General features: G+C 46.0%; 1 protein-coding gene across 1 annotated transcript in view; it reads left to right on the forward strand.

The window, feature by feature from the left end:
* Nucleotides 1-13,122, forward strand: part of LOC126538527 (uncharacterized) — a 122,575-nt gene extending 109,453 nt beyond the window's left edge. Inside the window, exons 11-12 of the mRNA XM_050185388.3 lie at nt 2,669-2,740; nt 11,530-13,122. Of these exons, the coding sequence (XP_050041345.1) occupies nt 2,669-2,740; nt 11,530-11,644 (187 nt within the window). The 3' untranslated portion in view covers nt 11,645-13,122. The remainder of the gene's footprint in view (nt 1-2,668; nt 2,741-11,529) is intronic.
* Nucleotides 13,123-13,331: the final 209 nt, after the last annotated feature.

The raw sequence follows: 13,331 nt of genomic DNA on the forward strand, positions 1-13,331 counted from the left end.
AAAAACCGATTCATGTCTTCTACGTACGTAGTCACTCGCTCATTCGGGCCTTGAATTCTTGCCTCCAACGCTAACTCCGCTCTCTCCTTCCTGTCCGCCCTGGCGAAGGCATTGAGGAACTGCCTACGAAATTCTTCCCATGACGTCAGTGTCGCCTCGTGGTTCTCAAACCATGTTTTCGCGGAATCTTCAAGAGCGAAGTACACGTAACGTAGCTTACGCTCGTGGTTCCAGTCGTTGAGGTTGGCAACCCGGTCAAAATGGTCAAGCCAGTCATCAGCGTCCTCTGAAGCACTTCCGTGGAACAGATTCGGCGTCCGGATGTGATTGACGACAACGTGCGATGCTGCAGGAGTGGCAGGAGGTGGTTGGGTCGTCATTCTAGTTCGTTCAGGTAGCAGACCGTGCTGTGGCTGGAGTCCCTGGAGGCGTCGGCTGGCACGTACGTGCACAGGGGTAAGCTCGGTTGAACTACTCACCGGGCTTAGGTCTGGGGTATGCTCCGGAGATCTTAACATCGACCGTACCCAGCACGTCCACCAGAAATGTCACCCAGCTGTGACAACTAAAACAGTTTAGCACCGACAGATTGAGAAAAAACGTCTGCCTTTAGCGATGGCTGGTCCTCGGAGAGCACGCGCGCAACCACGAACTTCGTCGTTCTCGCCTTAAGGGTCCCGTGTCAACACGTGCAAACCTATTTCGCGTCAATATTTCGCATGACTGACACTGGACACATAGATGGGCTCCAGCGCTTCCACACAGTGATAAGATATATTGTGCTTATCACTGTGTCAAGAATGCCGTCACTCGTAGACGCGGATTCGTCTCCCGTTTGTGTCTGTTCCTTGACCAGTCTATCATGCTGCCGGGATGCATGAAAGTCCTAATGACTCACTCGCCCTTATATCTGCATTAACTGTCCTGCATTGGTTATGCAAAAGATAGCGTGCTTAGCACTGTGCCAAGAATGCAATCACCCATAGATACCAAAGTGTTTTATATTAGTCATGTGAAATTGAAGGTATCCCCGAAAAGCGGTGATCCGAGAATATGGCACACCATTTTTGGCCAATTGTGAAATAAGATCACTTATTTTGGGAGGATTCCGGTACTTGGCACTCCAGATTATTCAAACTTCTCCGTGGTCCCCGTCAAATCTGAGTTATTTGTTAGCGACTGTACTGAAATATCTGTACATCAAAACCATAGGCTTCTTGGCTGGGAATTATATTGACACATGTACTTCTGTATCTTTATCGGGCGACCACTTCTCACCACCTAACAAATGTTATCGCACAGCGCAGGATGCGCCTGCATGTAAAAGAAGTTTCTGGAATGTTATCAATGGTTCCGTCCACTGTCTTTCACCGCAACTTGTGTAATCTGATTGCATGTATGCGCGACGCGAATAGTGTAGAACTTTGTCGAAGACACGCGGGTCCAAGCGGTTACTCTGGAACATTCGACGACTGATCTATAAAAGCTGATGCGCTTGACCCGCTGATCAGATTTTCGACAATCGCCGACCGTGTTCGCCGCTATCGTTGTGCTATAAGTGTAGCCTGTTTTTGTGGGCACAGGTTCGCCCAATAAGAATTAGTTTTGTCTTTCACAGTATTACTACTGTGTTCTTCAACGTCACCACCACGTGACAATATTTATTAATCTGAAAGAATCATTAATATCTTATACTAACAAGATTTCGCTTTAGATAGCTTGACTTGCTAATGTGCGTGTTAAGAAACCCTAGGTGGTCAAAATTAGTCGAGAGTCCTCCACAACTGTGCCAATCATAGCCATCTGTGCAGTTTCGGGATATCAAGTCCCACAATTCAGTTTAATTGAAGCACATGTAAGTGCTGCCAAATCACAATATTTGAGAATCAAGGGGACGGAGTGATACGAAGAAAAAAGGGAAAGGAAACAGCTTTTCCGTTTGTGCTGTAGCTTCCAAGTGCATGGACAGGAATCAGAGTTTTGAAGATTAATTACATCCATTTTTAAAGATGTTCCTAGAAGTGCAGTGCTGCTGCCTGAACTCTGTGCTTAGCTTGTCGAGTCCAAATTACTTTGCCTGATCTGACAGCTGTCTCAACTTGCATACATTAGTTTCACGTATGCTAGTCATACGTGATAGCGCTGACATTTCCAGTACGCTCAAATTCTGGCATCAGACTGGAAACTTCTGCATGTAGTGCACATGGCATGCTGGTGAAGCTGCCAACCCAGTCAAATTATGATGAACTGCAGTCCCACTTATTTGGCCACATTTTTCCTAGCTGTGTTATCCAATAAGTTTTCCTTTCGTTAAACATCTGCACACTGTGCGCTTCATGTTTGATATGTTAACCCTTGCATTACTGAGGCCAGTACAAGTGCGTGTCAGGGATGCTTTAGGTTGGCTTTTGGAACTGGTGTTTTTACCTTCAACACTCTGAAATGTTTGCTGTATATGCAACTCTACATAACAAATGCACTGCCCAATTTTACGTGAGTTTTTCAGGTATGCAAAAGTGTGCCTGTTATGCGAGTAAATATGTTACTTTGGTTAGGTCACAGATTCCCCGCTGCTTTGCTTATTTCTTTATTGTCCTTGGGCAGTATGGAATGCTTGCAGCAATAGTCTTAGGTGTCCCTTCAGAGTTCTTTTCACCTTTTATTTCAGGTTTGAGGATGATGAAGATGATGAAGCCATGGAGTCAAGCTATGCAGAACAGATGAAGGAGGAAGTTCGAAGGTGAGTGCTTCGAGAGAAATCTCCGGCATAAGGGTGCCTGCTGGAAAAAGTGGGCCAGGTGGTCAGGAAACCTTTTGTACCGTAGATCAAACTTGTGAACTAAGCCTGAGTGAAGGCATGGGACTTCGACTTGAATGGGCAGACCATGAAGTGTTGATAATCTCAAATACTGATGAGCACTTATCAGTCTCTTCTTGGAAACAAGCACAGAAAATCACCATACGATGGAGGGAGGACTGACTGCCTCTGAGACTGCCTGTCATGGTATGCATGTATGGCTAAGGGTCATACAGAATACAGGAAAGATACTAGACATCAGAAAAGCTGGAAAGCAACTACAAAATAGTACCTCGTCAAAAAAATACGCTGTCAATACCTACATATAGGGTCTTCTCCAAATCTGTCTTGGAATCTTCATATTGATAATGCTTGTTCATCCGCCTTCCGCAAGCTTTGTGTCCTTAAATGTAAACTTAAAACTGCTCCCACTAATGTTAAGCTGCTCTGCTATACTGCTCTTGTACGGCCAAGACTGGAATATGCGTGGATTATATGAGATCCTCATACTAAGTGCAACATTGATTGTCTTGAATGTATTCAGAGAAAGGCTGTAAGATTTATTTTTAATAAATTTTCAGCATTAGTCTCACCTTCCAATTTAATGTAAGCAAATGGCATTCCCCTATTATAGGCACAAAGGTAAAAATTTAGATTCGAGTTTCTTTCCCAACTCTTGGAAAACAAACTAGCGCTAGATGCATCAACATATTTGTCACCCTTAACTGGCAGGCCCACCCAATGCCACAACGAAAACGCTCTAACCCCATATTTTGCTCGCACAGACCGGTTTAAGTTTTCTTATTTCCCGAGAACCATTAGTGAATGGAACTGCCTTATCAAAGCAAGTGCACTGTGAAGTAACCTTTCTGAGCCTGTATTATTGTTGCTTTCTTTTCGTAGCTGTTTCTGTTGCATTCCTTTTGTATTTTATCGACCACCCTGCTTGGACCATGAGTCCGCAGTATTGTCGATGGTAATAAAAATAGAATATGTTATCAAAAACACGGCACACCTGATGACCAAAAGTGTGACTGCAGAGTGTTTGCTCCATACCATGGAGTGATGTAAGCCTTTTAGTTTGTGCAATGCTTGTTGCTTTGTGTGTATGTATACAGTAGAACCTTATTGATACGTTCCTGTTATGTACGTTTTCCCGGCGCCAACGTTCACAATGGAAAGCAAAAAAAAATGATCCACTAGAGTTATACTCATTTTTTACGAGTCCATACTTTCAGGGAAACGCGTTGCCAAACTGCGATCCTATGATAAGTTTTCCAGCTGCTAGATCCCATGTAAACAAGAAAAAAGCCGAGGCAAGCACAATCAAGAACAGTATGTAGCTGCCCGCCGCGGCAGCTTCACCGTAATACTCGCCCGCCCGTCTCACGTGAAAACGCCGGCACACACTCAGTTTCTCATTTCCATACCAGCAAATATTCTCCGGGGTAGTCACACACGGCATTCACAGCTATCACCGCTAATCGTGTTGTGATAAGCATCTTCGCCTATTTGTTTCACAGCACATGGTGCCATCGAAAGCATAACGCACGCTTTTAATAGGCGATAACTGAAAGGAGTCCTCATTCCCTGCTGCAGACAGCGATCGTATACGTTTCCCGGCCACTTGATCCCATGTGGACAAGGAAAGGCATGAGGCGCATGGGACCGAGAACAGTATATAGCCACCCATCTCACGCGAAAATGACAGCGCACACAGTTTCTTATTCCGGTACCAGCAAATCTCTCTGCGCAGGTCGTTGCACCCCGCATTCACAGCTATTGCTGCCAACCTATTGTAATAAGCATCTTCACTTATTTGTTTTATAGCGCATCGTGCATAGTGCCGTTGGTAGCACACTGCACGCTTTTAGTAGGCAATAATCCAAACGCACCGCCGTTACCAGCTGCAGGCAGCGCGATGTGGGTATCCTGTTTCGCTTCGGTGGCATCTGGCGTCGTCCACCATCTCGTTTTCGTTTCGGTTTCTTGTCACACTTTTAAAGCACCAGGCAATAGGGAAACAACAAAACATGTGTCGGGCCTCCAAAGCACCACCAGCTCGATACGCGTTGGCGTCTCGTGCTGCAACAATCCGTGCAAGACTTCACATTACGTAGATGTCAACAATAGTTGAGTCTGTCAATTTTTTTTAGTTACTTCGGATTGTACGTTTTCCCAGTTAGTACGTTTTCTCATGGTTTTTCCCAAATATATGAATGAGGTCTTACTGTACTTGTAAAAAACATAAAAAAGCGTGACTTTAACGAGGAACACGGGTCTTAAAAACAGAAAATTGCGAAAAAAATTTATTTTTGAGAACTAGTACTTGTTTTGGCATCTGTAATGCCTAATGTACACCTTATCAAAATGATTTGCCCCAAAACACACCCTAAGTGCCCGGAAAAAAATTATTTTGTCAACACGGATGGCAGGAAACAACCCCAAAATCGTGCAGAAACACTAGAGCTCACGTAGCTGTTTGTTGTCTTTCCCACTGCTGAGTGCCGCCATCTTGGTATTGCTTGAGAGCTCAAAGTTCCGCCTTTCAGTTACCTGCATCCTCGCCGACGATGCGAGGAAAAAGCACTAACTTAATACAATCAGAGGCCGATCTGACAAAGCTCACGATGCACGCGGCCCTCCTATTGGCTTGGTGCACCAGCGCGCCGAGGCTTCTTCTGATTGGTTGTTGCCATGGCAACTGCAGCCGAGCTCGTCAGCTAGGCGTGGCAGTGGGTCGCTTTGAAAACCGCTGATACGCTGGTTCTTTGTTCCTCGTATTGTGAATGTAAACAGGAAATTGACCCTCTCTAAAAAAAAAAATTTGAAACCAAATACGCGTTCACAAAAAGTGAAGTGCAAGTGGTCTCTGCTTCCTATGGCAAGAAAGAGGAGGTGATTTTCTATAGGTTCAGACGAGTCTATAAGATTGCGCCGGAGATTAGCCACTGCGTCGCGCAATGTCATACCGCATCGGCAATAATTCAGCGGTGAAGCTAACCATTGCCCTCTATCCCCGCATGTAGGTTTACTTTGGAGACTGCAGACGATGTGTCGATGCCTATTCCCATGCCTATCGGGCGTATATGGGTTTGTGCTAGTGTATTCCATATTCTGTTACGAGCCTACACGTGAGCCTAGACATGCGCCTAATGTCTACATCAGTGGAATAATTTTTCGTTTTTAATTATATTGTAATTATTATTTCCCAGTTTTGAAGCTTGAAATTTATATTTTTCCCAGTTTTTTTAGTTTTTTTTTCTCAATTATAGCTTTTTTAGAGTCTCAAATTTTGGGATCAGCACTGTGTCCCTTCTACTCATTCAATTCTCGTCATTCTTTCTTTTCCCTGAATACAGGCAAGTCAGAGAGGGCACGTAAATTATGATATAGTGTCTTAGGACACTGAAATATTCTGAAATCCTGTAGAAATCGCCAACAGAAATTCACATTTGTAAAGCTGCAACTTTAGAATTTCATAACTTTGGCTAAAGTACAGATACAAACATCCAAGTACTAACTTGCAGTATTTGAACATCCAGGAACATACCTGCTTAACATTAGCTATGTTGTTGCAGTAGATATTTTGCAAATCACATCCCAAATTTTTAACACAGGAAGAATTGTAACTACATTATTTTTATTGACCTCAGAAAAAATCTCATTGCAAATTTATATGCAGCATACAAGATTGGATGTGTCCTGAAAGTTTCACGTGTCTGGAGCGAGTATCAAAAATGGTTCTTCTGGATGCCATGTCCCCTCATATTTATTGCTGTTTGTTTTTTGTACTTTTCTCAAAACACAAATTTTGGGCTCCATGTAATATTCAGGCCTCGATATATCAACCCCAAGAACAGATAGAACTAAAACGTTTTTGTAGAATGGAGCATAAGGTATACTCTATGAAGTATAGCAAGCAATTTCTTTTGTTTTCACTTTGGAAATGAATTATTTTACTACAATTTCTGCCACATGATTGCCATATATTGTGGGCTTATATTCAGTGTGCTGTAAAATATCTATTAAAGGTCAGATAAAAATTTGTTTGCTATCCTTCATTCCTTACTGTTTATGCTATCTAAACATGCCTTACAAATAATGTTTTATTGTGCCATTTATTTTCCATTGCGGCCTTAAACAACAGAAGTGAAATGTTAATTGTAGAAACTAATTGACTGACAACTAAACTAATTACATAATTGAAATCAGCACAAAAATCCTAATAAGACTGGAAAGTTTCATTAATATTGATGAAAGAAAGATGATGAACATTATTTCAATAGCAGTGTCCCCCCTTGAACGGCTGTCCACTGACGAATGTTTTGTGATGAAGCCAACTGCATGTACGCGTTTTGAACTTCTGCATCAGATAAGTCGCTGGCACTGTTGTGCGCTACCATATTTTATCCTAATCACTTCACATTGACTGAAACCAGAAGCTTTTAATTTGATGCGCATTGTTACCATAACAAAGTCCTCCCACGTGTTCAAATTTTCAGATTGCCTGAACTTGTGCATTCGTCTGAATGCATAGCTCTTATACCAAAAGAAACTAAAAGACATTGCAACTGTAAAGGCGTTTATTAGTCACCGGTGTTTGGGACCGACCGTTAGAGCAGGGCACGGACTCCCAGCACGAACGGCATTCACGAGCAAAAGCGCGAAAGAGGACAACCTACTATATCGTTCCACTCCTCTACAATTACCCCTGGGAATGAAAAGGGAGCCACCTGGCGACCTAACAGCTTGTCACTATGAGTGGGTCATAGTAGGCCTCGAGGCGGTTGACGTTGACAATGTCTCACCCACGACAGCGTATGTTCGGAGATGGTTCAACAGGCTTGATCACATAGTTGTTTGGAGATGTGCGTTCGATGACGCGGTGGGGCCTTCATACTTGGGCACTAGTTTCGACGAGAGCCCAGGTGCAGTGGAAGGGACCGAGAGCCACACAAGCGCTCCGGGGAGGACCGTGGGCGCAGAAGTGGTGTCACCGCGAACGCTGTGTGGAAAAGCGTGAGATTGCGACACTCTTCGGCATGTCTGGCTGTTGAAGAAATAGGCACACACTCAGATGCATCTGCCTTGTACGGAATGATTGTGTTGATTGTGCGTGATGGGTGCTGGCTGTACAATAAGAAAAACGGTGAAAAGCCAGTGGTGCTCTGAGTGGTGGTATTGGCGTGTCATTGGGCACGTCCATAACTTGCGCGGCTTCAATGTCTTCCACTCTGCCAAGACATTCCCCTCGCAGCAGCATCACAGTGCATGGGGACGGGTTGCTAACAAAGATAGCGATCCCTCAGTGACTTCTACAATCACAAAAAGCAGCAGCAGACCTTTTTGGGTGCAAAAGTGGTCAAATGGAGAAAGTAGTGCGGCGGTGTCAGAGAGGCTGCTGCAATAGACGGACACAACCGTTGACAAGTTTGGGGGTACTGTGGTGTTGTCTTTGATGAGTACCGTATTTACACGATTGTAAGTAAACCTATATTTTTTTTATTTGAAAATCTGAAGTGGGGGAGTCGACTTGCAATTGAAACCAAAACATGGCACCACCAAAAAAGCGAGACCAAAGGGAGCTACAATGTAGTTACAATTTTATGTTTGCTCTATGGCCCTACCCATAGCTTTTCGCTATCCCGCGTGTTTGTTCGCTCTTCGGAAGGGTTTTTCAACATTTTTGAGAGTTTTACAGTGCACACAACACTCATGGGGGGGTGTCGATAGTTGATAGAAGCGCCGCTGTTCCATTCGTGGCGACACTCTCAGAACGGCGACGCTTGCGGGGAGTATTGGTAATTCGTGGAAGAACAGACACCGCTCATGTGTTTCTCTTTCCCTGTAGCTCTTAGGTTTTTCTATGCTCTTAGTTTGACCAAAGGTATTGGTTTGATACATTCGACTTGACTACCGGCTACGTGCTACTTCCATGCTTCCTCAGCTGTCATGAGTGCTCCAGGCCCAATAATCATTTGGCACGCGTTCACAGCAGCGTTCAAGAGGGCTGCCATCCTTTATGCTGAAGAAACAAATCACTGTGCAGCGGACCACAAGTTTGATGTTTCTGAACGAGTGGTGTGAGAGTGGCGACTGCAGCTAAGCGAAATTTTCACCTGTGACGGCAGTGAGGAATTTCCCACGTGCCGAAGTCTGGACGCTTTCCGGAGCTCTAGGCTAAGCTTGCGGCGTACGTCGATGAAATGCGTGATCAGTCCCTGCCACTGAAGTGCGACATGGTCGTGAAACAAGCCCGGATCTTCACCTTTCAAAGACCTGCTCCGCCATGAGTACGAGTGGCCGGCAGCAGAAGACTGCGAACTTACGCCAACTGGACCTGTCAAAAGAGCCTCCCTGATGGCTGCGTGTGGTTGGGCGCATTAGGTGTAGGCTGCTGTTCCACAACATGTCGTGGTGCGGTCGTTTGCCAAATGTGGAATTTCACTGGACGACGACGCGCTGTGGGACCGTACCAGCGATGACGATGGCAGCACTAGTGAAGACGAGTGGTCCAGTGACCATGTCAGCTACTAATAAATTTTCGTTATCGAATGCGCCCTAGGGTATGCTCTCTTTTTTTCTTGTCACACGCGATATGGGGGGTCGACTTACATTCGAGTCGACTTACAATCGTGTAAATACGGTAGCTTGTTCAAAGTCGAAGGACTGTCGACCAGGGTCAAGTCTGACAATGGGGAGAGTTCTATTTCAGCGTGTGCGCACTAAATCGTGGCATTGTGGTGGGAGAGAAAATCCCAGCCTAAGATGAGGTTATGCGAGCATGACGGAATTATGATGTATTCGACGACGTATAGAATGTTGGCAATGACAACATGAGCAGTGCAAGCCACCAAGGAGTGAACAGGCTGAGCATTGGCTGTGCCTCCAGGAGGGACAGCCCAGAAAGGAGTGTCGGGACTTTCCGAAGTATACGGCAAAGCTTAGCATTCATAATGCATACAACAACTCCTGTGTCCATGAGTGAAGGTTCGTGAACACCGTCAACAAACACTTCGATTACGTTCGAGGGACTGCGTTGAGGACTTTCACATTTCAACGGTGGCGCAGCCCTTGCCACTTCGACTGCGATTAGTTTTCCTCGTCCCGAGTGATGGGGCGAGGTCGCTTCGGTAACGGAAAGCGCCGGCGAGGAGACGGCGAATGGTGGGTAGTTGGCGTCGAGCGCAAAGTCGGCGACATAGCCGGCGACATAGCCGGCGACATAGCCGGCGAGTGGTCGTTATATGGATGGTCTGGCTGGCTGGTCACAGGTGGTGTGGCGCTAGGCAGCTGCGCACGATTACAAAAACGTGCGACATGACCAGTGTAGCCGCACACAAAGCATATGGGCCGGTTGTCAGGAGTCCACCACCGGTTCGCTGGGGCAGGTCACATCCGTGTCACAGGACGCATAGTATGAGGCGGCTGCTGATATGACTGCATGACAGGCTGCATTTGGGGCCTAGCCAAGATGTCGGCGCAACAGAGAGACATACTTGGAGAGAGTGGTTGGGTCCGCATGACGACTCCAGCTTAGCTTAGTGATGCAGCTTCCGGGATCTGTTGGGGTGACGCAATGACTTCAGCTTAGCTTAGTGGAGCAGCCGCAGGAAATTTGATGGTGCTGGTCTGGGAAGACCCTGCGATTTCCTGCGCGGTCGTGTAATGGAGCGGAGGCATAAAATTTGAGGCAGGCTGGTGTATACGCAGCAGCTGAGCGAAGGTCATCAAGGAGAGCTGGCGTGCAACCTCCTCCCGGACGAACGCAACTGCATGTCGAGAATCCGGCAGCCTACCAAGCCATCGTTTAATGAACCATCTGGATTAACCGAGTTATAAACACTGGGGCCACACATTTCAGCTTCGCTGGTTAACCATCTGTACAGAGTGCTTGGGTGGCGATCTTTTTTTTTTTTTTTCACTGAATGATGAGCTATTTGACACTTTTGCATCAGTAAACATGAGGACAGCGATAGAGAGCAGGAACAATGACATGGGTGGTTCGTGCTGATGTTGATTCCTTTTCAACATGGTTCGTATTTTTTTCTCCATGCTCGTATTTCCTTATAGCGGTGACCATGCTATGAAGTGTATGCCTACTACGCTAAGTTCTTCTTCTAGCCCGTGTCCACGCGTTGTAGCACCCTATTGCCCGCCATCCTTCGGTTGGGCCCTGCTGTTGTATTTTGCAGTTATTTTTCAGTTGTTTTCTGCCGCTACTGTTGGGGTCCTTAGCCAGCATCTTAGCCGTAAGCAATATACCGCGTCTGGGTGACTTGTATACGGCCAGTGCTGGCATAATTCACCGGCTGACGGGACGTGGGGAGGCATTTGTCGAATCCCACTGCCGGTCGTGGTCTCCCTACCTGTGGCCCCTGGCGCTGCTGTGTGCTTCGGAGAGGTTTTCTTTTTTTGAGTGTTTGTTTCGCATGAAATTTTATCAACCTTTTTAGGGTGATAAGATCCCGTAGTTTAATCAATGTAGTTTAATGAATTGCCAGCATTTTATGATAGTGTAAACAGAACAGCTTTAATCTGTCATGCCATGTTTGTTTTTCAAGCTCTAGCTTTGTAGTTTGCAGTAGGTCGGGTGGTGATACCTGCCATCACTCCTAACGGCCGTCATGCATCAGTAACATTTGGCTGTCTCTAGAGGTTGCTGTGTATGTCACCTAGCTTTCTCGTTGCATCCTGGCTCATACTTTTGACACGTGCCATCTTCACAGTGCGAGAATTGGACTCAAGGAGGACCTCGAGGACATGAGGCGCGAGGAAGAGGAGCTGCGGCAAAAGCAAATGCGCAAGCTGCAGATGATGCGCAAGATGCACCGAAAGCTGTAGAGCCCCCATGCTAATGGCATGCTGGACTCTGTGGCTAAAGTGATGTAAAGTGATGGCCAAGGAACCGTGACCATCCCTCAGTGAAGTGTTCACATTGTGCTTGCCTGTGTAGTGGAAAGTGTCTCTTTGATGCCATCTGCGTGCTACAGCAGTGACCACTATTTGATGCCACTGCATTTGCACTGCGCCTTATGCAGTTGTTGCAGCCCAACCTGCATCTTTGTGCCCTGCTGGGAGGTCAGGTGAATTTTTTTCCCGGAAGTTTTGCTTGGAAATGGTGCTGTCGATGCCAGCTAAAGCAGCAGTCGCTACCCACTGGAACTGGATTTGAGGACATGCGTTGGAAAAACAAGTGTTTCTGGGCGAAACCTAGAATTCGGGACTGTAGCCAAACAACGTAATGCAAGCCTCACCGAGTGCTATAACTGCCTGGTGGCATATTGTGTTTTATCTGCATGTCTGTTGTGTTGGCTCTTGCATCTGAAAGCCATTATTGGCATGTACTGTCTGTCGCACAATCTGAATGCTTGCATGCGAATGAGTGCTGCTTCTCCCTGCATGTGAGAACACACTAATCGTGATGCTTGTATACATGTTCTGGGAGCAACCCACAGGCTTGCTGGTTTGCATGGAGCTTGCATGGTACAGAAACTGTAAGGCAGACACTTCAGCAGGCCCAAGTAACCACCTCAAATGGGCAAACTGAGCATAGGCATTCTTGCCACCTGCTGCTACCATCAACTGTTTTACTGTTACACTTTCACCTGCTCAAGTGCTGCATCACTGGTCACTGATTGGCTCGGGCACTGGTGCGAGTTTTGAATGGTGCCCACCACTGTTTGCTGTAGATGAACATGGCTTGTCTCTGTGCATGGCTTGTGTTGTTGGGAAGCTTACCACACTGAAAGCTTGCATTCAGTTTGTGACTTGACTTAAATTCTGTAGTAGACGGCACGGCGCTTGACCTGATAGTGGCTACTACCATGTCTTATTTCTTTTGGGGCGTATAAAAGCTTTCACATAAAAGCTTTCTCTGTTTTCCATGAAGTCTCTTGCCTTTCACTGCAAGTTGCCCATGTTATGTATTCACGGATCTGCACTTGCTTAGCCATTGTGCATTACAGCTTTGGGGGGGGGGGTGAGTGGTGTTGTATATAGGCAACAAAGTCAAGGAAAAGTGGGCTTTGGTGTCTTATTCTTCAGTGAAACAGTGTTTGTTGTCATTCTGTGTCAACGTTATGCACTGTGGCAAAGCAAATTGTCAAGGAGGCTGTTGTCTCGGGCCTCTTGTATGTTGAATGATGCTGTAATGTGTAGTAGGACGAGAAAGAGGTTGGCTGGGCTTTGCAGTTTGTGAAGTCTGTGCTCCATGTTTGTGCGAGTGTCGACGGGAGGCTGCAATCGACTCTTGGAGCGTCATATTGACTGTCCCATGGGTCTGACAAAAAAAAAGGTAATAAAATATTTTTGACAAAGTATTTTGGTGTCTGCGAGTACCTTTCAGCAGTGCAGGCAGCATTTGAGGTTCTGTAGCCTCCACTGCCACGTATGAAGTGGTTAGGTGCTGTGAAGCTGGCCACATGTGGCCCGCAGCATTTGCAACTTTATCAATTGCTGGCTTTGCTCGATTCGTACATGTTCCATTGTGCCAGTAAAATGTACCGGTACAATACACCAGTTGGTGGTG

This window comes from Dermacentor andersoni, chromosome 4 (assembly GCF_023375885.2).
Source record: "Dermacentor andersoni chromosome 4, qqDerAnde1_hic_scaffold, whole genome shotgun sequence".
NCBI lineage: Eukaryota > Metazoa > Arthropoda > Arachnida > Ixodida > Ixodidae > Dermacentor > Dermacentor andersoni.